The sequence below is a fragment of the Mobula hypostoma genome, chromosome 4 (genome assembly GCF_963921235.1).
Source record: "Mobula hypostoma chromosome 4, sMobHyp1.1, whole genome shotgun sequence".
In the NCBI taxonomy this organism is placed as follows: domain Eukaryota; kingdom Metazoa; phylum Chordata; class Chondrichthyes; order Myliobatiformes; family Myliobatidae; genus Mobula; species Mobula hypostoma.
This window is the reverse complement of record NC_086100.1, coordinates 137,487,796-137,515,252: the sequence shown is the minus strand read 5'-3', so window position 1 is coordinate 137,515,252 and position 27,457 is coordinate 137,487,796. Positions and strand designations below refer to the sequence as shown.

Below are 27,457 nucleotides of genomic sequence, written 5' to 3'. Positions count from 1 at the left end.
TGTACCGTTCTATGTTCTGGGTTACTCCATACAGACCAGCCCTGAGGTCAGGATTGAACCCACGTCGCTGGGGTGCGACGGCAGGGCTCTACTGGCTGTGCTCTTGTGGCTTCCGCTTTTTTCCTCAACTCTTGTTCTTTAAAGTTTTGTAAGGAAATATACAATATAAGATAAGTAAAGTACTCTCTCTGCAGAGTATCATGAGGCCACAATATTTACGGTGGAATTGCTTCATCAGTTCCTCCACTACCACTGTTTCTGCCAGGGTTTATTTTTTAGTGAATTACAAAGAAATCAATAAATCCTTCATAATTTTTGATAGTCTTAGTGAGTGATTTAATCTACTGCTCTTCCTCTCCCACAGCAGTTTCCCCATCTCACCAAAATGTGACATCTAGCACTTTTGTGTTGTTCGCTTGATTGGTTCTGCGTATTCCTTGATATGATATGCAATTAAGTGCTCAAATCTTACCCATGATTGTATGACTGTAAATCAATTAGTACAGAGTCTTAATTTCCAGAATAAACAAGAGAAATATAAAAAAAGATGAGGTTGATTATGGTGATTAGATAAAAAAAATAGCAAGTTAGAATCTTAGCAGAGAATTAAATGATCTGAATCATGAAATGACAAGCAATAGAAAACAATGTGGGAATTTTTAGCTATAATTTTTGGACAGAATATAAAATAGCATAATTGACATGGTGCTGCATTTAACTGGAAGCTATAATCATCATATTGACAGGGGAGATCAAACTGGGTAAATTGGCAATCTAAGTTATGAGATGCAAGGGTAGATTAAAAAAGGTAACTACTTTAAAGATGTTCATAATTGTCAATGATTACATGACATGAAAACTCTTTTAGAAAATGTTATAACTTTGGCCAACATTAACAACAGTATTTACGTTAACAACAGTACTTGATCAAGAGTATGTTTATAAGATCAATTAATCAATTAATAGGGGTTTAAAATCAGAAAAGATTACTAAGAAAATGATAGCGAGGAAATAGAAAATATGAGTAAACTCCTAAGATATAAAAACAGGCACTTAAATGTGTAGCAAAGGTAAATGCTCCCAACAGAGTGTTATAAAACTTAACATAATCACTAAGGAAATAGAGATATTGTATCTATCTTCAGTGTAAAAAACAATTTATTGGAAACAATGTACCCAAGAGCCTACATTCTAACATTCTACTGTAGTGAAAATGGGTGTGTTAATTTTGTATGCCTTAATCTCAACTGTTTAAATCCTTAGGTGGCAGCCCAATTTCTGGGATATTACTTCTGTACTAAACTATTTTGTTACCCTCCAAATCCAACAGATTGCTCTTAAAAATGATCTATAAAGAGAATTAGGTTTATTTGGACAAACAATTAAATTCGCCAAATCCTGCTTTTTGCAGTTGCTTTTACTGCAGTGATCAACAGAACAGAAACACACCAGTTTTACAAGATCACCTTGTCATGCACAAAAATAACATCTTTTTGAATCAACATTGTATTATTGATTGCAATAAATAGGTTATACAACAGTTGGATAGAGAATGATAACTTCTCACCAGCTCCAACTTTATTTTTCCAGAGGCACTAATTTTCATTATTTTCCTAAAGATTTTGCTCTTCTTCCTGGATACTTACAGATAGCTTCTTTAAGTATCACAACCCACATCTGCTTGGTTCTTTAATTACAATGCTGTATTAGCAGCATAAATATCAATTGATTTAAAATGTTTGAGGACCTCAAGAAAGCTAATACATGTAAGGTTATTTGAAAACATTAAAATACCCCTTGTTTAATCTGTGTCTTCTGTGATTGTAGAGTTGCCTATTTCTACTCCACAGAATTTGGCTTATAATAATGCAGATTTTCTGCATGTTTTACAGCTGTTATATAAAAGGGATATGTAAATTTAAAATGTTGAAATAGTTTTTAATGTATTTAAATAGTTTCTTGGTTAGTGAATGTATTTCTGATGTTAATATGTAAGTGTCAGTTTGATGGCTATGTTTAATCTTACACACATTATAAGAGCCACGTGTCCATTTTATACCTATTCCTTTTAAGAACATGATATACTGTTTAGCGAACAGGAAGATGTTTTGGCACAAACACCAGCAGTAATACAGTAATTCTTCAAGTCACATATTCCCAATCTTGCACTTGAATTGGGTACATTGTTGAATAATTTCAAACATCTAGCAGTATGCATTTGCTTGTGTTACAAAACATTTTAAAAAACTTATTTCTCAATGGCAATCCTGAGAAATAGAAACATGACTGTGGACAATAATTTGTTGTAACAAGAGCACCCAGTTCCAAATATATCAATTCAAAGAACAACCATTTAATATATTATTAAACAGGGGTATTGCTTTTTGAAAAGATCTGCAAATAGCACAATATACTAGTGTTCTTTGTACAACATTAACAAGGAAAAAAAATGGCAAGGTCCTTCAAACAAAATGATTGCCAAGGGCTATGTACAATTTCCATTTGTTTAAACATAAATATGATTCCAAATATGAGTAACATAAATGGACGGCAGATAAATCACTCAGTCAAAAAAAAAGATAAATTACTCACTTTGTCTACATGAAGCTAATAAACACATGATTTTTTTGTAAACTATATGTTTACAAACAAAATTGCTTAAGTGTCTGCTTTTCCATATGTCCCATCTGGTGGCCTGTAATATTTTGGGAATGCCATCAGCTGAATTGCGTTGAATGCATACTTCCTGCATTTTATATTCTTCTGCGCATTTTCTATCCGACATCCTTCTCTGGTGAAAAGGAAAGAAAAACATAATACCACAAAAGAAAAGGAAACAAATAGTTTCATTTATTAAACTTTTGCTGTAACATTTTCAATAAGAAAAAATAACTGCATAATCATCTACACTTATTTAACACAGGTGATGATACATCTTACACACGTCAATCCATAGGGCAGGCCAAAAATAACCAACTGTTCACTGAAGTATTAAGGTTAGTGTTAAATATATACATTATTTAATTTTGCAGCAAAAACATTGCAAAAATCAAAACAGTCACAGCTGCTTTACTTCAGAATTCAAATGATCAATAATCTGAACTGCATGTTCCTGATTAAATATTCTTGTATAACAAATCAATGGCATAAACTTTGCCTTATTCCCCATTTGGATATGTTAGGGGCAGCTGGGAACAATTGTGTAGCCATGTGCTCTGCAGTGGATCATGAAAACTGTGAATGATATACCCGTGAATGATATTTAGCCAAATTGAAGGAAAGAAATACCAAATTTAACAATACTGTATGTGCCTGCATTTAACCTTTCAGTCTTACTATGTTGTTTAGCCTAGAATTATTGTTTATATTTTCAGAAGTTGAAGTATTTCACTGTTGTTTTCATGAACTCACTACCCTGAGTGTATGGGATCTAAGACCATTTTGGTTTGTCTCCTGACTGTATGTACGGTAAAGCAGGTACGCTGCGTATGGACAGGATAGATGCTTAAATATTGTATGAAATCTAGATGTTCTGAATAGCTCTCTGTCATCTGATACAATGACAAATTAGGATGTACATTTAAGCATTTTGTTTAATGTAGGCTGCATTACAAAATTATACTGATACACACACAATGATGCCACTTTTCAATCAAGTGAATCTCTCAATATGCACCTGCGGCTGATTCTTTAACAATTATTGATGTCATTTTAACTTGGGGTTCTGGTAGCACCTGCCACAGATGGAAAGCTCATCAATATGATGGAGAGGATTTAGGTTCTGTAAGTATTCACATTGCGTAACATCACGTAAACATCTTCTGGCTTCGCTGCCTGGACCTGTCCTCTCATTAATGTGATGTGGCTGTCTCAGACTCCTCCAGTACTCATCTATTTAGGGACTCCAATGTAATCCCCTGAAACAAGATGCCCATCTTTCCCACTGACAATCTTGTTACTAACGTTGGCTTCAGGTAAGAGAACAATTTGGAAATAAGGTTCAGGAGTTTAAAATATCCCAGCTGCTTCTGTGTACTTGACACATGCTATGGTTTCCACACTGCTTCCACGGTTACAATGACTACAGCCATCTTAGCAAGAATAGAGGCCATTAAATGTACAAAGTATCGGCCAAGTTCACTGACTTTTACCGGAAATTGGACTTTTTTTTTAGCAATTAATTAAACAAAACAGATAGTCTTCTCTTTCACTTTATATCAAATATGTAAATTATTTCATAAACAAGATAAAATCTGCAGATGCTGGAAATCCAAGCAAAACACACAAAATGCTGGAGGAACTCAGCAGGCCAGGCAGCATCTATGGAAAAAAAGTACAGTCAACTTTTTGGGCTGGGTCCTGCGGAAACGTTGACCGTACTTTTTTTTCCCATGGATGCTGCCTGCCTGCTGAGTTCCTCCAGCATTTTGTGGGCATTGCATGTAAATTATTTGTTAATTTATTCAAAGTACCTGTGAAATCCAATTCTGATTCTTTTTTCTAAACCTATAAACACATATCATTTTCAATTAGCTACATTTTTTTAAATTTAGGACTGCCCTTGACAGATTTCTGACCAAAAATATAGCATGATTTTATACATTTACATGTGTTTCATCATTTTTTTCTCTATTCTAAGAAAAGAAATACCTTTTACAATTACAGTATTCACCCGTCTAACATAACAGATCAGGATTTTATGTAAAACACTTGAAAATAAATCTTACACAATGCATAACTTAATCTGGAAGAAACAAATTGCTACAAAATAAGCATTGAAATCATTACTGTAAAGACAGTGAAATAAATTAAGTAACTCAGAACAATCTTCCAAACATGGCGTACAATTGTTTTAGACTTACAAACAAGTTAGTTCTTTTACAAAGCATGTTATATAGAGCTACATGAATACATTGTCAAGTGTTAGTTACAAAATGATGTGGTAAACAAGTGCATTATTGATATTTGGCCAAGAGTAAAGCGAGACTCAAAATCAGCCACACCACCAACAAGTGTGAACTGACAAGCAACAAAGCAACAGGGTAGAAGTGACTTGAAGTTGGTCTGTTATCACAGTCTGTCTCAGGATCATCCGTGTCATTCATTGTTTCCTTGCCATAACTGCTGTTAGTCAGTGAGGAAGGCCAGTAACGCATAGCAAAAAGTGAAAAGAAAACAAATGTTACTTCAAGATTGTTCAGGTTAGTTTGATACGGTCATTAATTTTGTTACAGGAACCACATGCTAAGCAGAAGGGGGAAAGAAAACAAACGCTTGAGAAGATCAAGAAGAGCAGGAAGGAAAACAGAGTAAACTGAGAATGGGAAACATGACAAAAACATGAATACATGTTTTGGGTCAAATAAAAATCATTACTCGTGCACCTGCTCCTAACTCCTACTGGGATGAGGTCATTTGCCCAGCAACCAGTACCTGGTCAGAAGTGGCTAAATGTGCTGAGCATTCACTGGCTGAATCCATAAATGCACGAAGGGTTTATGGAGCTTATGCCCACTGAAGACAATTAAAATAAGTGGAACATGCAGCTATCATACATAGTGCATTTAATGGAGATTCAGAGAGACTGCAGATGGTGGAACCTGGAACAATGCACAAGTCTCTGGAGGAACTTAACTGGTCAGGCAGCATCTATGGAGAGACTGTTGACAGCTTGGGTTGAGACCCTTCATTTTAGATCCATAAATGTTGACTGTCTATTTCTATTCCTGATCCACTGAGTTCCTCCAGTATTTTGTGTGCTGCTCTCAGTGCATTTCATGCCACTAACCAAGAATGAATCTCCAGACAAGTCTGACTCAGCTAATTTTGCATTCAGTAGTACGGCATTATGGGGTACAGCAGGTAGTCAGCCTGTATTGTGCTCAACACGCACACACACACACACACACATTGGTTTAAATGTTTTTCAGTGAAGATTCATACAAGCTGATAATGGACTGGAGCTTTTTTATTTAAATCTTTCATCTTTACTTTGGAATTCTGAAGATATGCTTGTTTAAAGCTTTGCACCGAAAGCAAAAAGGAGAACAAAATATGGACCAGACGTTGAGCACATGTGCCACAAACTGCAGAGATTGAGAAAGGGAAGACAAAGGGGTATTTGAATCTCTTCTGGAGATACCTACTGAAAAGAAATTGTCCTATACATTCTGAGATCCTACAAGGCAGAGTCCATCAGGGTCTACGGACATTGCACATTATTGAACTTATAGGAAACTAGATGGACTGAACCAGCCAATAACTTTAATTCTGTTGCTAAGAAAGGGCTAGCTCACTGAAAACTTGGCTAGTAGTTGAACACAAAGTTAGTTCTAATGTTAAAGGCAATTTGCAATTATCAAGAGTTAGAGCGGAGGGTTAGAGGCACATTTACTGAACTGATTATATTCCAAAGGGCAACAGCACATGGGGCATTATATAAAGGGGAAGCAAAGATGTAATTCTGCAACACTTGTGAAATGCTAGTATGGGACTTCAGATAAAGGCTCAAATGGGAATGTGCTGGCTACTCTACTAAGGCAGAAGCAGCACTAAAGAGGGGTGGCTCCAATAGACCAGGAGTTCCCAACCTTTCTTATGCCATGGACCCCAACCATTAACCGAGGACTCCATGAACCCCAGGTTAGGAACCTGCAATAGACGGATGAAATCAACAGCAGAAACTGACAAGGGTAGTGAACTACATTCAAAACCATGCAGGAGTCAAGAGAACCAGGAGGGATGAAATAGGAACAATGTTTCCACAAAACATATTCTCAGTGACTAAGACTAAGTAGATTAAGAACCATGATCATGCAATGAAATGAAAAGCCAGGATGGCATAATCTAGTGTTCTGCTAGATTTACGCATAGACAGTATAAAATGAACACATATACATGAGCAAAATTTCTTTGTTAGAAATGTTTAAACTAATTACAATTCAAAGGAAACGTATTTATTTTCCAGGGAATTGTGAGGGGAAAGGAGATACATGTGTGTGGTGATAGAGGGTTTGGGGGGTGAGGTAGAAATTAAGTCTTGTCTGCTATGCAAAGAAAACACAGCTAAAAACACTTGTCTCTGGTAGCCAACCAGAAAAGGCCCTCTTTATTCTCATTCTTTGCCTCCTGGCAACAGGCTAATAGTCTTATCCATGCTAATATCTTTCCTGTAATACCATGGGCTCTTGTTAAACATCCTCACTTGTGGCAGCTTGTCTAAGGTCTTCTGAAAATCCAAGTAAACAGCATCCACTGGTTCTCCTTTGTCTATCTTGCCTGTTATTTCCTCAAAGAACTCCAACAGAAAACCATGCTGACTTTGGCCTATTTTATCATGCACCTCCATGCACCCCAAAAACCTCATCCTTAATAATGGACTCCAGCATTTTCCCAACCACTGAACACAGGCTAGTTGGTCCATAATTTTCCTTTCTTCTGCCTCCTTCTCTTCTTAAAGAGTGGAGTGACATTGGCCAGTCCTCAGAAAGCATTCCAGAATCCAGTGATTCTTGAAAAATGATTATTAGTGCCTCCACAATCTCTTCAGCTACCTCTTTCAGAACGCTGAGATGTAGTCCATCTTCCTTAAGACCTTTCGGCTTTCTAAGCACCTTCTCCTTAGTAATAGCAATTGCACTCACTTCTGCCCCTGAAACTCTCGAATTTCTGGAATACTGTCAATGTCTTCCACAGTGAAGACTGATGCAAAATACTTGTTCATCTGGCATTTCTTTGTCCCCTATTACTGCCTCTCTAACATAATTCTCTAGCAGTCTTTGATCTTTCTCCATCTCAAACCAAGAAACAGATCTCATCTCTTTACCTGCACTTACCCACCCTGACCAGAGCACCTGGCGATTTGCGCCTATGGTCATCGGTCATCATAGCCATCCCCACCCCCCACAACTAGCTTGGGGCCCCGCCAGGCTCACAAATAAAACCACAATACCCATCCTGCACACTCTTTCGGATGCACTACAGTCTACAAATGTTCAGCACTTAAAGCAATTTTAGAGGCATTGACATATTTTTAGGAATTTAGCAATTCAAGACCAGGTGCAGTATTCTGTCCAGATTAAGAACTTCACTCTAACATCTATTAGATACATCGTGCATTAGGAAATAGCAGGAAACCCCCAGTTTAGAGGATGGCAAATACGGTAGACCTAGTATTGATTGTGGGAATATAGTCCATTCAGAACTGTCTGTGGCTTTAAAGGAGGACAGCTTGCACAAGATTCAAACAGCAATTTATTGGGAAATGTAGCCAGCATGTATAGCAAACCCAGAGGATGCCATAAATATAAATGGGAAATAAAGAGATAGGAGACTAGGCAAACTAAAATGGTACTGAGACTGGAGGTGGTGCCATAAGAGAAACTGGCAGTGAAGGTGAAGCGAAGTTAGTTGTTTGTTGTATATTTGACATTTGAGTAATCTTGTATATATATTGGTTGATTAAGATCTCTTGCCCGTTTAAATAATTCATTGCAAGCTATATGTATAATTGCATGAATTCCATATGTCATCAGACTGCCATGTGATATGTGCATGCCTCGCTTAGTGTGAATGTGAAGTTAGACCCAGATTTTGGACTTCAGGATCTTCCTCTGAATTAGTTTAATGTTTCGAAGTTACAAAACATAACATTATTCAATGAGAACACTGATGAAACATCTAGAGCTGCAATTTTAGTACAGTCCTGATGACCACAAACAATGTTTTATGGTTGATGTACTTGAGAGAAGTGCTGAGAGCAACAGGAGAGTGGAGTGTGCCACTATCATAATTATTAGGGAATCCCAATTCCCTTTTACTCTGCTGGATTGCACCCGGAAGCCAACAGCATTGGATGAGAAGACCAGGAGTATGCAGGTTTTGTTTATGCAGCACACACAGTATGAAAGGAAAGATGGGCCAAATACTGTAGACGGGTCTCTTTTCCCACCAGAATCACATACTATACCCCAGTCTGGGACAGTCACATGGAACTAAGAGGGAGCTGGTCAGGTAAAGGGCAACAAGGAATTAACTGGAAGGTATGTGTATACAAGGTTCAACAGAAATGCCATCACACTGATGAAGTAATAGATGTGACAGTAGAAATGTTGCACAGTATGGAAAAAGTGCGAAGTGTTCCAATGGCAAATACAGCAGGTAGTGTGGATTACAGTGCAGAAATCTGAGAGGTTGCAGAGAGTGCTGCACTAGATACTGATAAACGGATATTTAAAACATTATGGCTGTTGGGACACAGTTTACAAGGGTTAAAGGAGGGATTTCCAAAGACAACACAATGAATGGCTGTGTTTTCTTATCGTTCATTGGAAATTTGAAAGAAAGGAGGACCAAAGCTTTAGAAAAGACACTTCAGTTTTAAGATGGTGCTGGTGGAGCACAGCAATGACTTGCGAGTTGCAAACAAAACAAACGATTACTGTATTAATCACAGGTTTTACTGGATAACATCACTGCAAACAATAGCCTGTCACTTGCCTTTCGGAGCTGAGCTGTTGAACGGCCTGAACAACCTGGCACTTTTGAGCTGTGAACTGAAGTCTTGAAGGGGCAGGATGGTTGTGGTGTGGTGTGCATGGGCCAAATTAAAGCAGCTCGGCCCAGACACGAAGCAAAAAAAAAAACAAGGTTTGATTGATTTAAGCACTAGGCCGAATTGGAATGGTTGGGTATGGGCTGAAACAAGGTGGCAGGGCCTAGGCAAGAGAGGCAGAGCTTGGGTCCAAGAGCAAGGGAGAACCAGAGGTTTGGCTGATTTAAGTGCCAGGCCGGGTTGAAAAGGCCAAGGCTTTCGGGTGGAGGCAAAGGACTAGCCGGTTCAGCTCACTTCTCTGTGAGGTTTACTTGTCTCTGTGCTGAACTGAGACTGTTGCTTGCAACTAAGGGTGCAGTGATGACTGGCCTTGTGGCTGTGGACTTACTTTTGTGAACTTCAGTTCTGAATATTATTTGCTTACTTTCATTGTTTGCGTGGTTTGTCTTTTTCTGCACATTGGGATTTTGATGGACTTTTTAAAAAAATGTGGTCTATTGAGTTTCTTTGTAAGGTGATGAATCTCAAGGCTGTATACAGTAAACATACTTTGAAGTTTAAAAACTAACCAAGGAATTCTATCTAAAAGGCACTCAACTTCAATGGCAGCACTATATCAGGATGAGAAATGCGTCATCGGTCACAGTGATGAGACAGCTGGGAATGTGAAAACACAAATGAAAGCTTCGAAATTGGGAAGCCCAGTTTGGGACGGCATTTCACAGAGGAACCCATGTGAAATTTGTCTGGTTTGAAAAGACGAGTATGCGAATGGCAACCCACATGGAGTTTGGCTTGGTTAAGCCAGGTAGCCCCTTGGACAACAGTCATCAACAGTTATAAAGCTTGTTTAAGACGACGTCACCTTCAACAAAATTCAAATAACGTACGTGTCCAAAAAAAAATTAATTGCTGGTTTTGTATCCGACTTCTTCCAGATTATTAGCAAGGAATGTTTTCCTCCAAATAAATCCACAGAAAAAAATGTGGATCTGTCAAGTATGTGTAATTGAAATAGGTGCAGTCACACAAGCTATAAGAATACCCCAAGGAAGCAAATCAGCGTGAAATTAAGTCATAGTAACACAAAGATTGTGGCAAACAAACAGTTTCTAGGAAAATTACTCATAAGCATCAGCATCATTCGAGTAGGAGGAGACAGATACACCTTCACTGCCAAGGTCACAGAGTACATAAGCATGAAGCTATGGTAATAAATGTAGTTGAATAATATGAATGTATAAATTCTCAATGTAAATATGCTCACCTATCAGTTCAATGTTTCTTTTCTTTAAAAGGGAAAGATGTGTTTTGTATGTGTACATTGGTTTGTGAATCTTGCGTTTTAGCAATAAATATAATTATTACTTCAGGGTTGCTACTACTGAAAGAAACTATTCCAAAAACTGAATGCACTGTGCTTCAGTTCAATTTACAATCAATAGACGCAATAAAGAGGTGTGGTTTCTTTACGCCCCAAATCTAGATGAGCAAAGCAAAAATTATTTTATGTAACACTTTGGTAGTCTTGACAAAGTGCTATGTCAAGAGACACATCAGTACATCATGTGGTGAACAATAAATGACTTGGCTACTGTTGACCTTTGCACAGCAGGTGAGTGAAATCCTATAATTATACAAAAATGCTGTCATGTGAAGGAAGGCAACTATAATTGTGGTATTTAGTTCATGATTGGCAGTGTTGGAATCAAATGAATAGTACTTGCTGATTGATATCCTGCTCTATGTAATTCTGAGGGACCAGCCATGGCTACCGCTAACTTGCTCACCGTTATGTTGTCCAACATGATTCACAGTAGTAATTCTGTAAGCATCGTGAGCACTGAGTCCCAAAGGCATCTCTATTACCCAAGTAAGATGTTAACAACTTCAATTTTACACCAAACAAGTTTGTGTCATTTAATGCTACTTTGATTTTACTTTAGGCTTCACACAGAGTGCATTGTGCATTCTGCTGTGTGGCAATATAATTGTGCTAAATAGGATCAAATGAAAGCAGATCTATGTAGCTGCTCCAATATGGCATCCAGTATATGCTGGGGACCATGAGCAGCCGAAACATTTCCCCCATAACCCTTAATTCCCCTACTATGTAAAAATCTATCTAACTGTATCTTAAATATTTTTACTGTAAAAGCCTCAACTGCTTCCCTGGGCAGAGAATTCCACAGATTCACCACTCTCTGGGAGAAACAGTTTCTCCTCACCTCCGTCCTAAATCTTCTCCCTTGAATCTTGAGGCAATGTCCCCCAGTTTTAGTCTCACCTACCAATGGAAACAACTTTCCTACTTCTATCTTATCTATCCCTTTCAAAACTTAGTACGTCTCTATAAGATCCCCTCTCATTCTTCTGAATTCCAGAGAGTATAGTCCCAGGCGACTCAATCTGTCCTCATAGGTTAACCCCTTCATCTCTGGAATCAACCTGGTGAACCTCCTCTGCATGCCTCCAAAGCCAGTATCTCCTTCCTCAACTATGGAGACCAGAACTGCACACAGTACTCCAGGTGTGGCCTCACTAGTACCCCAGGTGCGGCCTCACCAGTACCCTGTATAGTTGTAGCATGGCCTCCCTGCTCTTGAATTCAATCCCTCTAGCAATGAAGGCCAACATTCCATTTGCCTTCTTAATAACCTGTTGTACCTGCAAGCCAACTTTTTACAATTCATGAACAAGCACTCCCAAGTCCATCTGCAAAACAGCATGCTGCAATCTTTCAACACTGCTCCTTCCCTACAATCAGGAAGGTTTCCAAGTTTACAACAAACAATGCAATTCAAATCAAGCTGATTTGCAGCCAATCTGTCAATCACCAGAAGGGTAGAGTTTAATTGTTCAAAATTAATTGTCATTCAGAAATACATAGATACCCATGAATAAAGCAAACAACATTCCTCTGGGTTGAAGGTGCAAAACACAGTACCAACAGTCACACACAGCACAAGGCACGTATCATTACAAAAGCAGTAAACAAGTAATAATAATCAGCTTCAACTGTTTCATCAATGCACTGCTATGCATCATAATTTCAGAAATGGGTATGTGGTGCTGATAATTCACAAAGTTCAATTCCATTTGCAATTTCTCTGCAAATATAGCAGCAGTCCTGGCCAGCATGTTGCATTCAGGTATAGGCTGATGTGGCGAGTAATAATTATGCCTCTAAATACCAGACAATGACCATCTCCAGCATGGCAGTGTCTAACCAGCTCAACTCTTTATCAAAATTGAGTTCCCCAATAAATATTCTAGGGGTCAACATCAATCAGAAACTCAACTGAACCATCACATAAATACCGTGATACAAAATCAGGTCAATAGCTCAAAGCCTGACCGAGAAGTATATCACCGTGAGCAGTGCCCGAGAACTTTTATTAAAGAGACTACAGAATGGTTTCAGAAGAAGCCTGTGATCACTTTTCAAGGACAACTAACAATAAGGAAAAGAGGCCAGTGAATGCCTGGCCACAAAAACATGAATAGAAATTAACAAACCAGTATTGGCTGAATTCTAAAGTTAATTAATTATCTATTCAGTACTATTGGGATAGGTTTAATTGTGCAGTGGGACTCATACAGTTTCAATTATTCCAATCTGACCTTTTGCAAAATGTAAAGGGAACAAAACCTGTCAGGGAACTCCTTCGGTTGGGATTGTAGAGGAAGTTGCTTTGGGGTAGAGGAATCATTGTATAAGTAGAACGTTATAAGTTAGTTGAAATGAAAAGGAAAGTTAATATGTTCAAAGAGGAAGGTAAAAGCATACAAATGAGAAACAGTGAGGGGAAGGTGAATCTTTCTTAAAGTACAGACAGTACATTCAGACATCGGGGTATTTTTGTACAGTGAGTTCATCTTGCCCACTCCCTTCCTTGCCTGTGATTCCCGTATTTGGCAGAGCTGACTGCCTGTTGCTCCAGGACCAAGTTAGTCCTTGTTCATCGTTTCTAGTGTGATGCTCTTTCCTTGCTCCTGCTGTGTTTACAGGTAACCAGACTGCTATTCTCGGTCTCTAGCCCTATTCCACATTGTACACTGCTCACATTTCTAATTACGCAATATTCTCCATTTCATTTAATTTTATTCTTCTACGTCTTCCATTGGCTTAACTTTCTAATAACCTTCATTTAACCTTCCAATAGCCCTTGCATTTCTATACACCTTCAGGATGTTAGTCTTTCCTCCTCCAAATTCTAACTATACCCTTACCTCAAAGATGTAGTTATCTAAATACAAACACAGAACATTACAGCACACTATAGGCCCTTCAGTCTACAATGTTGTGCCGAACTTTTAACCTACTCTAAAACCCTTGCCCCCTACATAGCCCCTATTTTTTTAATCATCTATGTGCCTATCTAAGAGTTTCTTAAATGCTCCTAATGTATCTGTCTCTACCACAGCCCTTAGCAACGCTTTCCATGCACCACCACTCCCTGTATAAAAAACATACCTCTGACATCTCCCCCCCATATTTTCCTCCAATCACCTTAAAATTATGCCCCTTGTATTAGCCATTCCCACCTTGAGAAAAAGTCTCAGGTTTATGTAGGATTAATTTTGGTTTCACTGAGTGGAAGACAGGAAATATTGAATGACAATCCATTTCATCCATTTTGTTCAACATCCAATTCCACAAAAGCTCATTAGTGATTACATAAATCTATATACATAAAATTCTCATCCTCAATTACTCAACATACTAAATGTGTAATTCCATAAAAGGCTAATGAATGGAAAAATAATGTATCTGAAATCAAATTTTTTCTCAGTCGCATGACCTAAGCTCACTATGTAAATACTGGCTGAAAATTATTCCAAAATTCAGTTCCATTGACTTTGACATCTCAATACTACACTGTGCACAGAGTGAGTGGCAATAGAATAATACCTATTTCATTCAATTCCTGTAACACAACACCAGAATGCAAAAATTGCTGATATATATGGGCTACAAATTTAATAGCACTCATTTAACTTAAGGGAGCATACAATTGTGATGAGGAAGTTGCAACAAAATAAATTTTTAGCATATAGTGGTATGCAAATGTGTCACAAAGTGGACATGCCTGTGCTTTAATAAGCTGTAAATCAATTATGCGCAAACACAATAATAAATATGACAACTAAGCGAATGCAGTAGCAGTCCCATATGCAAGTTCTTTACTTGGCACAATTGCTGGTTTCTTTTGATTTGTAAATAGAATACACATTGTTGGAGACTGCATTTGTTCAGCCAACAGTGGGCCATATATGAAACCAACTACAAATAATATTGATACAAGAGAAATGACTGGCATAGCTACATATGATCAAAATCAATCCCATTCATGGTAATCCTATATGAAGCTATAATTCACCTTGATTTTAAAAACTGAAAGTACATTAAAATAGATTTTAATGCTAAAATTAAAATCACTAAAGTGAATGACAAATTTACTAAAATTCAGTGAGTTCCTTGACATTAAGAAAAATATTTGGCTTTGTTCAAGTATCACAATCGAATGATGCACTGGCATAGTGTTAGAATTAAAATCAAAACGATGTTGTTTCACTGCGTAATTCTGATCACAATCCAAACCAGTTCTGCTGCATTCTGCAAATATTTACGGGAAATGGCATTACTTCGGTAATACCACAGTTCCTTCGAAGAAATGAAACCAGTTACTTTCGAAACCACTGTGGACTGGAAAGCAGGTGCATTAAGACACATCACAAAAGGTTATTTCTGGTATTTTAATTAATGATCAAATCTAAACCTTTTTGAAAATTTACAACTTCTTTATAATGATTCCGGTAACTTGCCACTCCATCTCTCATGATTAAATACATTTCTACCATAATGAGAATTGGATAGGTTGAAACCCTATTCCAGACCTTTGTTAGCTTTATTCTTGAAACAATATGTGGTATATACAAAGATTAACAGAAATGGTGTATGAGAAATGGAAGAAGAAAAGTCCAAGCAGGTTGCAATCAAATTAGATAGTGTACCTCAACTTCACTTCTCTGCCTTTGACTCATGGCCTCAGTATAGCTATCTAGCAAATAATTGTCACTCATGTTGCTTAGTCCATGCACATTATATGTGGAGCTGGGTTGCTTTAGTATATGAGGAGCCATTAATAAAACTGAACAGTTCCTTTCAAAGCAAATATCACATTTTCTAAACTTATGGTGGTAGAAAAGGTAATTGATGAATAGTTTGAAGTGGTTCAGTTTAAGACAATATTTTTTAAAAATGTCTGATGTTCTGAGGCTTCCAATAAGCACTATTGACTGCAGTTAATTAGAGGCTTAATTATACCTTGTAAATATTAGCATGTAAAAGTACTTTAAAGTTAAAACAGAATGTGTGATTACAACACTCAGAAGAGTTTATATAAGTTTATTAAGTAATAAGTGTTTTGAAAAATATATATATAATTGAAAGGTAAAATCAGCAAGGGTGTAATTCAGAATCATTTTAATCCTGACAATCAATTTGATCCTGCCAGTCCCTAGGTTCAAAGAATTTCACAAACACACCCAATCTATCCAAATAGTCCTGTGGAATAGGAACTAGTACATTTAAGAATGAAGACCAAATGATGAAAATTTGGCTAGAATTGGTTAATTCTCAGCAAAATGGCAAAACAGAAAGATCCAGAAATACAGATGCCTGAAAGCATGATTGAGATATCAATAATAGGAAATTGGATTAGTTTTTTAGTGTGATATATTCCACAAATAAGTAAGGAGTTAAAATATGTATCAGTACTGGACACAAGAACAAAGCTGGAACTATTTTAGCTCACCTCTGCAAAAAATAAAATAACATTTATCTAGTTGGAAAATACAATGGATGAAAATAAGTTCTTCAGTTGAAACCTTGGATTGCATTTACCAGAGCCAAGTAGGCTCAAAGGAAATATTGACTTCTCTAGAAGAAAAGTCAATATTTAGTGTTTTTAGTAAAATGATCAAGGAACTTAACTGGAAATTCTAACAAATTCATAACTCATTAATAAGGTGAAGAATAATTTATGTAGAGTTTACACTGCTCCAGTATAGGCTTCATGAAAGTAGCTGTCTTATGAAGTAGCTGTCATTATTTTTCTAATCAACTTGCAGCTGAAGGGTATCTAGTAGTTTAAAAGAATAATTCCCTTTTTCACATAATTGCTAATGACCATTAGCTCAGCAGATTTTCTTTCAGGGGATTTGAGGAGATTTTTAAAATGGTAAATTCTTACCTTTTCCTTCCTATCTCTTTATTTTCTCCCCCAAACCATTTTTTCTGTGTCCAATTTGAATTTGAGATTACTTATATTTACCCTCACTCTGTATCTCTGCTTTGTTTATTTCCTCATCCTGAAGTTATATACTGATAGTTTGCCCTTGTTGTTCACTATGGCCTCAGGTAGTATGTTTCCCTCAGTGCACCACAACTAGTTTATACTTCAACTAACATCTTTCTCAATATTTTTAAAACCTTGCCTTGCAGCCCTGAGATTTCTGAGCTGCACAGCAAAATCTGACCTAGTGAATAATCAAATCAAACAAACAATGGGAAGACAGCGAGATCACATCCTGTAGGCCTGTTTATTCAAATTGGGAGGTATGTGATAAAGCAATAACACAAACAGCATGTGGTGACAGAGTTGTTCTAAGTGAGCAGCAAGCAAAATGCTGGAGGAACTCAGTGAGTCAGGAAGCATCTGTGGAAGGAAGTGGACAGTTGATGTTTGCAGTCGAAACGCTTCACATGGATGTAGCACAGACCTTGGGTCAAGGGATGGATGAAGTAACCTTTATAGATACTCGTTCACAAATAGATACTGTTAGTTTCAAGCTGCAACTTAAAAATAATGGCTGCAACATATTACTGCATGCTAAATGAGATACTGCTTCCTTCAGGTATGGGGCATTCACCTTCATTATCTTTTGGCCGTGGTTACAAACACTATGTGCACATGAAATAAAATCCATTGCACTTCCTGCACATTTTTGCGTGCACACAGTCAATGGCCCCTGTATCATCAGGAATCCCGGGATTTTGAAAATTGTTGTGCTTGATCTGTCAAGTGCTTTCCAGCCAAGGCGACGATAACTAATTTGGCTCAGTTTGAATGCCGAATTTTTGATAGTTCCCTAGCAGAGGTACAATGTAAACTGATACATATAACTAAATTCCCATATTTCACCCAGAAGAGTGGCAAGAAAAACAGAGTTTCAGAGTGACAACAGCCTTCTTTGCCACCTTGAGGCATTCATGTCTTGTTCTGTGACTGCAGGTCTGACTTGTTAAGAACCTCTATGAAGAAGCATCATCCCCTCAAGCATTAGAACAGAACCAATAATAGTCAGCCCTTCTCACCATTCCCCTTCTCAGTCTTCAAGCAGGGACACCCTCCTTGTAGACCTTCCCCATGACATTGAATAGATGGAAAATTTGCCAAAAAAGCCCCCATGTATGAGGAGCTTATACCTTCAGCCACAGCACTTCCTGAAGGCTTCTCAAGCATCAGCATTATACAACAATCAAAGTTCAGAAAATCTGTATGACCAGAGCTCTATGTTTTCATTTAGTAACTGCCAGGGAATTAAATTAATTGAATTAAATTAAATTAATCGACTGAGACAGATTTCAAAGTAGAGAGAAGACCTTTATTCGTGAGATCACGGGGTGCAGCTCTGCTAACAGTGGGACTCTCTCTCCATCGGTTATACGTCAAGCAGTTCCTTTTATATCTTTTAGCTACATTACATTCGTGACAGGAACAGAATATTCTGTACATATTAGCTGTGACCCAACATATAACGTTAATCCTTTATGTATTGAATGCCAACTTAAAACTTTTCCTCTACAGTAACGGATGATACCTTTAAACACTGCACATGGTAGAGTGAGAGAGTGATCTTCCACTGTTAAAAAGCCAGCTTGCTGTGTGTTTTGCATACCATGATGAATGATTGCAAATCCAGTTTGTTGGCACTGGTACCAGATCCCCATGATCTACCCACTCTAGACATTTCTAATGGGTATGAGCTATTACTAAATTAGCAGGCAGTTTGAATCCGGCTGAACATGTACATATAACTTAGGCAAATTACACCCACATTGTGCATGAATTATGTCCACTCTGACATTTCAGCATTTTAAAAGTCTATCATTTTAAAGGGTTTTTTTTAACCACCAATAGCATGCCATGTCTTTCTTCTTCTTTTGATGTATTTTCATTATTCTAGTCATGGGTAACAAATTTATTTAATTTACTGAAAATCTCTGAAATTACCCTGATAGTCAATAAATACTATTTCAGAAGTACTTGAGAAAGACCTACCTTCTCATACAGTCCAGTGCTCGGACAAAATAGTCTGGATGTAGGCTATGTTCTTCTTGCAGAATGACACATTGCTCCAACGTTACTGACATGGACGTCCTGTCTTTGGCACTTTTACAGCTTGTAAAACGTATTCCACTGAGCCTTCGGCAAATCTAACCAGGATTCAAAATGACTTGAATTACTGGAATTGTTTCTTGAAAGTCTTCACAGTCTCCTTGAAATTGTATTTTAACGTTTGAATTAATAAGTTAAGATTTTTTATTTGCTAGTGGAGTCCAAAGAAAGGACCTTAAGTATAAGAGAGTCACTAATAAATTCAATAAAGAATTCCAGAAGATCTTCTTCACTGAGAGAACGAGTATGGTTACATTTAGGAATGCTTAGATAAATACATGAGGAAGGAGTGGAAGAAAAGGCAGTTAGGTCTACATAAATCAGGATGGGTAGAGGATTGTAGTTATCGTGAACACCAGAGCAGAACAGTAGACCCCAATGGTTTGTTTCTGTACTGATTCTCTACACAATTTCACAAAGAGTTGGAAAATAACTTTAATACATAGATGGACATAGAGATTACATTTTAGCATTCTTTAAAGCTATGTTTAATGTATTTGCCTGAACCTCTTCTTTTAGTTGAATGGAACAATAAACCGTACTAATGTTTCACTGAGCAGAGAATTTTAACTTAGATGTTCAGCATAAAGAGATGAGTATAATTTCATAGCCACAATCTATTGTGGGTCAGATTTATTTCACAATATCCTCCTAGATGTCATTAAAATTGGGACACTATATGCGTTGCTCCTTAGAATTATCTGACAATCACAAACAATTGACTAATTCTGCATTTAAGCCCATATGGAAAAGTTCCAAACTTGTGAAAATATAGTCCATACTTTGAATTTGCAACAAGCAGGGATTGGGTGTGAGCATAGACTGAGAGGACAGATGAAAGCAGCAGGAATAACAAAGAAGCAAGTAGTTCAGGATACATGGTCATGAATTCAATGCCAAAAGCAGTTTAAAGGATAAAGAAGTTGAGTAATAGGGTATATTCATCCATATTCTGTTGTGTCCATCCTGACTTTCTCTCTTCAAGCCTTCTCCAGCACATCAGTTCTCAACCAGCTACTCGTCCATCTCTCTCTGTTCCCTATTGACTCTCACCTTCAGTCTTATGCCTTACTCCCTCATCCTCAACAAATGTCTCCATCCACACCTTCAGTGAACAACAGTACTCTTCTTGCGGGTTTATTCCTCCCCTCCCCAAAGTGCATTCCACACCACCTCCCAGTCGACAGCTCCAGAGAGGATATGGGTGGACATCAGTGGTCTCCCTTTCCTTAGCTGACAGAGATATGGAGACAAAGCATCTTGGCTACCTGTTAATAGCATTTCAGAAATATCACAAGGCATACAATTTCCCACTCACTTTTATTTGATAATCAACAGTGAGTGAAATATTCATACGAAACATTTTCATCTTGACTGTTCAAATTCACATCTTTAATTTGGCACAGGTCTTTATGCAAGTGGTTCAGAACAATTACCCTAAGGATGGATCCCCACTGAAGGTGCATCATCACAGGGTTCACGCAGTCCATGAAAACACATCAGAATGGTAGCTAGGTGGGAGTTCACGTGATGATTCACAAGTGAACTAAGCCACGGGAAATGATGATTTACAAGTGAACTAAGGCAGTGGGAAGAGGAAGGGCTCCGCTGCAAAGTCTGTCAGAGATTCACAGGAGACTTCAAACTATACTTAGATGAATATAACAGCATAGCAACAAGCAACAGTTCCAGGCTTCCCAGCTCACGTTTCCAGATTCCAAACTTATCCCCCTGCCTCCCCTGCTGTTAACTTCACCCTAGCTCTAATTCTCACACCGTTGTTAATTTCATACTATGTGTAACAATGCCTATTCTCCAAGCATTTCTATTGGCTCTGGCATTTTTTTTGTCACTTAACTATTGCTGTCATCCACCAGATCCCTTCTGTTCTCTCCTCACATCCCCTTTTCCTCTTCACCTTAAGACCTGTTTTATTACTAACTTCCTCCAGTTCCACTGAACGATCATCAATCTCTAGCTTTAGAGAGAGAAAATGAAGGAAACAGTTAGCATTGTCAGGCAGCATCTGAATCAATGTTTCAAGTCCATGGCCATCCATCAGAACTGAAATTACATTGCTGATGAAAAGTAATTGTATCAAAATATTAATTTGCTTTCTCCCTCCACAGCTGCTGCCGATTATTGTCATTTCAGTTTATTTCTTTTTAAATTTTAGGTTTGATCTTAGATTTCCAGTATCTACCCCATTTTGATTTTAGCTGAAAATATCTGCACAAGAGAGGAAGAAACCAGCAGATTTCAATGCAGATTAATATAAATTCTTAAATCAAAGAAAAAGTCCACAACAAACTGGAGAAAGGTGGACCTTGCTGTAAATTGGAAATACCCATAGAGAGCACACAGCCATACTTGAAGATCATTAAAATCTATAGTATTGTAAAAGATGTGTATGGTAAACAAAAAAAATCACAGAAATTAGATCATACCAAAATGCGGACTGTTGCAAAACCATCAACAAAGAATGCTAAAACCTTTATGGCAACATGTTACAGTTTGGTGAGACTAAATGAGATTACTACAAACTGGTTTAACAAGTATCGATAAATTAATAGATACTGTTCTTTCAATCACTACCAGATGTCACTGAACTCTACTGATGCCTCTAAAAGGCATTCAGTCACCATGTAGGCTCACAAAAGCCTTGCAGACAACTGAATGTCAATACAGACATGACATTTTAGTAAACAACAGGAATTCTGCTGATGCTGGAAATTCAAGCAACACACATCAAAGTTGCTGGTGAACGCAGCAGGCCAGGCAGCATCTGTAGGAAGAGGTGCAGTCGACGATTCAGGCCGAGACCCTTCGTCAGGACTAACTGAAGGAAGAGTGAGTAAGGGATTTGAAAGTTGGAGGGGGAGGGGGAGATCCAAAATGATAGGAGAAGACAGGAGGGGGAGGGATGGAGCCAAGAGCTGGACAGGTGATAGGCAAAAGGGGATACGAGAGGATCATGGGACAGGAGGTCTGGGAAGAAAGACAAGGGGGGGGGACCCAGAGGATGGGCAAGAGGTACATTCAGAGGGACAGAGGGAGAAAAAGGAGAGTGCGAGAAAGAATGTGTGCATAAAATAAGTAACAGATGGGGTACGAGGGGGAGGTGGGGCCTTAGCGGAAGTTAGAGAAGTCGATGTTCATGCCATCAGGTTGGAGGCTACCCAGACGGAATATAAGGTGTTGTTCCTCCAACCTGAGTGTGGCTTCATCTTGACAGTAGAGGAGGCCGTGGATAGACATGTCAGAATGGGAATGGGATGTGGAATTAAAATGTGTGGCCACGGGGAGATCCTGCTTTCTCTGGCGGACAGAGCGTAGATGTTCAGCAAAGCGGTCTCCCAGTCTGCATCGGGTCTCGCCAATATATAAAAGGCCACATCGGGAGCACCGGACGCAGTATATCACCCCAGTCGACTCACAGGTGAAATGTTGCCTCACCTGGAAGGACTGTTTGGGGCCCTGAATGGTGGTAAGGGAGGAAGTGGAAGGGCATGTGTAGCACTGGCTCTGCTTACACGGGTAAGTGCCAGGAGGGAGATCAGTGGGGAGGGATGGGGGGGGAAATGGACAAAGGAGTTGTGTAGGGAGCGATCCCTGCGGAATGCAGGGGGGGGGAGGGAAAGATGTGCTTAGTGGTGGGATCCCGTTGGAGGTGGCGGAAGTTACGGAGAATAATATGTTGGACCCGGAGGCTGGTGGGGTGGTAGGTGAGGACCAGGGGAACCCTATTCCTAGTGGGGTGGCGGGAGGATGGAGTGAGAGCAGATGTACGTGAAATGGGGGAGATGCGTTTAAGAGCAGAGTTGATAGTGGAGGAAGGGAAGCCCCTTTCTTTAAAAAAGGAAGACATCTCCCTCGTCCTAGAATGAAAAGCCTCATCCTGAGAGCAGATGCGGCGGAGACGGAGGAATTGCGAGAAGGGGATGGCGTTTTTGCAAGAGACAGGGTGAGAAGAGGAATAGACCAGATAAGCCTACTGACTCTCACAGCTATCTGGCCTGTAAATTAATACTTAGCATGGCATTGGGAAAGTTTTTTTTTTGCAACAGAACAGAAAAGAGTCACTTTGATGTGCATCAGATGAGGTCTTGATGGGTTTTTTTTTGATGATGATTTTTTTTGAGGCATTGTAAGTGTTGTTACTTCGATGTACTCATGTTATTTTTCCTATATATATATATAATAAAAAAGTTCTGAAAAGAGCCATCAGACAGAATTCAGGGATTCATCTTTGGACCTCAGGGTGTACCTTAGGATAATGTTTTAACACTGAAGCTGCAAAATATTCAAACAGTTGAAAACTATTCCTCACTTACAGTAAGTTAGTCAATTCATACTTGGGAAATGCTTCCACTGTAGAGCATACTCTGGCACCGCGTGGACTTATCTAAACTTTAAATCTACAACCGTTTTAAGAAGAAGACACCTGATGTATAATTCTAGGAAATCAGCAGACCAAAACCTTGAACAGTTTTATTCTGTGTTTTGACAACTAAAGGATAATATACAACTCACTAAGGAAACCAAGATTGATGAACTTTGTCAATGAAGATAAATTATTCATTTTGGAAGTTTACAGCTTTGGTATTTCTTATCACAGTAACTGCGAAGAAACATGGTGCAGAGAGTCAGTAAAGAGAGCACAGCTGAACTAATCGTGCTCATACCATTGCAGAAAGACGATACAGAGTAGAAGGCATGGCATTAGAACAGCAGAGTAGACTTAGGTGAACTGCACTTAGTCAGTGAAAAATGCACTCAGACAGGTTGAGTATTTGAGGAATGGTAATTTGCAGTTACCATCAGCTAAAACGGTCATCTACTGTAGTGACATATTCAAGTGATTTGCAATGGTAGTGAGAAAATTGATAGTCTTTGTAGGATACAACAAACATGCAACTTTAATATATGTATTTGGTTATGGGATCATAATCATGAAGTTCAATAAGGGATAGAATGCTCAGAGCCTTGTAATCACATCATGCGAAAGGAATCATATGGCAAACTTCATCTTTCTCCAGATTTTCTTTCTTTTCATTTCTCCCTCATGCAAACAAGTGTGAGCAGTTGGGAGGACAAACCAGGTTAGGACCTATACGTGAATGGTTAAGCACTAAGGAGTACAGTAGAACAAAGGGATCCTTGAAAGTGGTATCATGGGTAGATAGGGACGGAAAGAGAGCTTTTGAGACATTGGCCTTCATAAATTGGTGTACTGAGTACAAGAGATGGGATGTTATGTTGAAGTTATATAAGACATTAGGTGACGCCTAGTTTGGAGTATTGTGGGCAGTTCTGGTCACCTACCTCCAGGAAAGATAAAAATAAGATTTAAAGAGTCCAGGGAAAACTTACAAGGTTCTGTCTTCACTAAGGAGAACATAAATAATCTTCCAGAAATAGTAGCGGACAGAGGGTCCAGTGAGATGGAGGAACTGAGAGAAATACATGTTAGTAGGGAAGTGGAGTTAGGTAAATTGAAGGAATTAAAGGCAGATAAATCCCCAGGGCCAGATGGTCTGCATCCTAGAGTGCTTAAGGAAGTAGCCCAAGAAATAGTGGATGCATTAGTGATAATTTTTCAAAACTCGTTAGATTCTGGACTAGTTCCTGAGGATTGGAGGGTGGCTAATGTAACTCCACTTTTTAAAAAAGGAGGGAGAGAGAAACCGGGGAATTATAGACCGGTTAGCCTAACGTCGGTGGTGGGGAAACTGCTGGAGTCAGTTATCAAGGATGTGATAACAGCACATTTGGAAAGCGGTGAAATGATCGGACAAAGTCAGCATGGATTTGTGAAAGGAAAATCATGTCTGACGAATCTCATAGAATTTTTTGAGGATGTAACTAGTAGAGTGGATAGGGGAGAACCAGTGGATGTGGTATATTTGGATCTTCAAAAGGCTTTTGACAAGGTCCCACACAGGAGATTAGTGTGCAAACTTAAAGCACACGGTATTGGGGGTAAGGTATTGGTGTGGGTGGAGAATTGGTTAGCAGACAGGAAGCAAAGAGTGGGAATAAACGGGACCTTTTCAGAATGGCAGGCGGTGACTAGTGGGGTACCGCAAGGCTCAGTGCTGGGACCCCAGTTGTTTACAATATATATTAATGACTTGGATGAGGGAATTAAATGCAGCATCTTCAAGTTTGCGGATGACACGAAGCTGGGTGGCAGTGTTAGCTGTGAGGAGGATGCTAAGAGTGGGCAAATTCATGGCAGATGCAATTTAATGTGGATAAATGTGAAGTTATCCACTTTGGTGGCAAAAATAGGAAAACAGATTATTATCTGAATGGTGGCCGATTAGGAAAAGGGGAGGTGCAACGAGACCTGGGTGTCGTTATACACCAGTCATTGGAAGTGGGCATGCAGGTACAGCAGGCGGTGAAAAAGGCGAATGGTATGCTGGCATTTATAGCGAGAGGATTCGAGTACAGGAGCAGGGAGGTACTACTGCAGTTGTACAAGGCCTTGGTGAGACCACACCTGGAGTATTGTGTGCAGTTTTGGTCCCCTAATCTGAGGAAAGACATCCTTGCCATAGAGGGAGTACAAAGAAGGTTCACCAGATTGATTCCTGGGATGGCAGGACTTTCATATGAAGAAAGACTGGATGAACTGGGCTTGTACTCGTTGGAATTTAGAAGATTGAGGGGGGGATCTGATTGAAACGTATAAGATCCTAAAGGGATTGGACAGGCTAGATGCAGGAAGATTGTTCCCGATGTTAGGGAAGTCCAGAACGAGGGGCCACAGTTTGAGGATAAGAGGGGAAGCCTTTTAGGACCGAGATTAGGAAAAACTTCTTCACACAGAGAGTGGTGAATCTGTGGAATTCTCTGCCACAGGAAACAGTTGAGGCCAGTTCATTGGCTATATTTAAGAGGGAGTTAGATATGGCCCTTGTGGCTACGGGGGTCAGGGGGTATGGAGGGAAGGCTGGGGCGGGGTTCTGAGTTGGAGGATCAGTCATGATCATAATAAATGGCGGTACAGGCTCGAAGGGCCAAATGGCCTACTCCTGCACCTATTTTCTATGTTTCTATGATGCTGCCAGGACTTGAGGACCCGAGTTATAAGGAAAATCTGAATTGGCTAGGACTTCATTCCCTGGAGCACAGGAGAATGAGGGGAGATTTAATAGATAGTTACAAAATAAAGAGGTGTATAGAGACAGTAAATGCAAGCAGGTTTTTTTCCACTGAGTTTGGGTGAGACTAGACCTAGAGGTTGTAAGTTAAGGGTGAAAGGTGAAATATTGAAGGGGAACATGGGGCGGGGGGGGAAACTTCTTCAGTGAGAGGGTGGTATGAGCATGGAAAGAGCTGGGAGCAGAAGTGGTGGATACGGGTTCAATTATAACATTTAAGAGAAGATTGACTAAGTACATGGAAAGGAGGTGTATGGAGGGCTCTGGTCCAGGTGAAGATCAATGGGACTAGGCAGATGACAGTTCAGCATGGACTAGATGGGCTGAAGGGCCTTTTCGGCGCTGTAGCACTCTGTCTCAGTGACCCTAGCTTGCAGCCCAGTCAAAGGAGAAGCTTCCCTTACTATGTATGTGTTAAAAATTAAAAGAAAGTAAACACCATTAAGCAGCCTGGAACTCCCACCATAGAACAAAGGTATGAAAGAACAGGGGATTTCAGTCTACACATAATTGCAATGTAAGAACACTGATTATCTAAATGTGAAAATACACATCCAAACTCAGCAACTACATGCATCCTAAATATCTAGAATTTAGTGACAAAAATCTTTAATGAGCCTGAAGGAAAGCACACCATTGTAAAGGACATCTCATTACGTGGGTTTCAACAGTTTGAAAAAGATTGAGGGAAATTTGACCATAGACAGGAAAAATCAATGTAAACATGGTTCTTTTCCACAATGATTTCCAGAGAGAATCTCTTTAAGAGGAACTGTAACAAGAGTCTGGATGTAGCAATGGGTTTAAGATAAGAAATGTAAATACGGCTCAGAATCTCTGAGATCTGCAATAAGTTAGCAGTGTGTCAGTCAAACTTCCAAATATAACAGCCCATTCACATATTTTCTGAAAGCTGTTTCAAAAAAGCAAGGCAAGAGCAGAGTGGTAAGGAAGCATGCTGATCAAACACATTGAAGCACTACATACAAAGTAAGCAAATTTTCAAAGCTGTCCTTTTTAAATACTGTTCACTCATAGCAGTTTTCGTAAACTTTGATACTCTCTGGGTGATTTCTGAATAACACAATATATATGGTGCTCTGTCTGCATTAGATTAGACCTTCGTAAAAAGCAGAGAGGTGCATCTCACAGAAGGCACACCTCCGACACAGGTTTCATAGACAGATATTGAATTTCTTTGACAGCAGCATGGCAAGTGGCTGCACCAGATGTTGCTAAACAAGTTGAATATTCGAGCTGAATGT

The 27,457-nt window shown here is 39.0% G+C and overlaps 1 protein-coding gene across 9 annotated transcripts in view; it reads right to left on the bottom strand.

Moving 5' to 3' along the window:
- Window positions 1-1,114: 1,114 nt before the first annotated feature.
- Window positions 1,115-27,457, bottom strand: part of inpp4b (inositol polyphosphate-4-phosphatase type II B) — an 805,146-nt gene continuing 778,803 nt past the window's right edge. For 8 of the 9 annotated variants that reach the window (XM_063046596.1, XM_063046599.1, XM_063046597.1 and 5 more), the window contains 2 exons: window positions 18,904-19,058; window positions 2,873-5,124 (listed from right to left, as the gene is read on the bottom strand). In XM_063046596.1, coding sequence (XP_062902666.1) covers window positions 4,956-5,124; window positions 18,904-19,058 — 324 coding nt within the window. In that variant the 3' untranslated portion in view covers window positions 2,873-4,955. Of the gene's footprint in view, window positions 2,792-2,872; window positions 5,125-18,903; window positions 19,059-27,457 lie in introns of those variants that run through there. The other variant, XM_063046598.1, reaches the window with a different exon arrangement.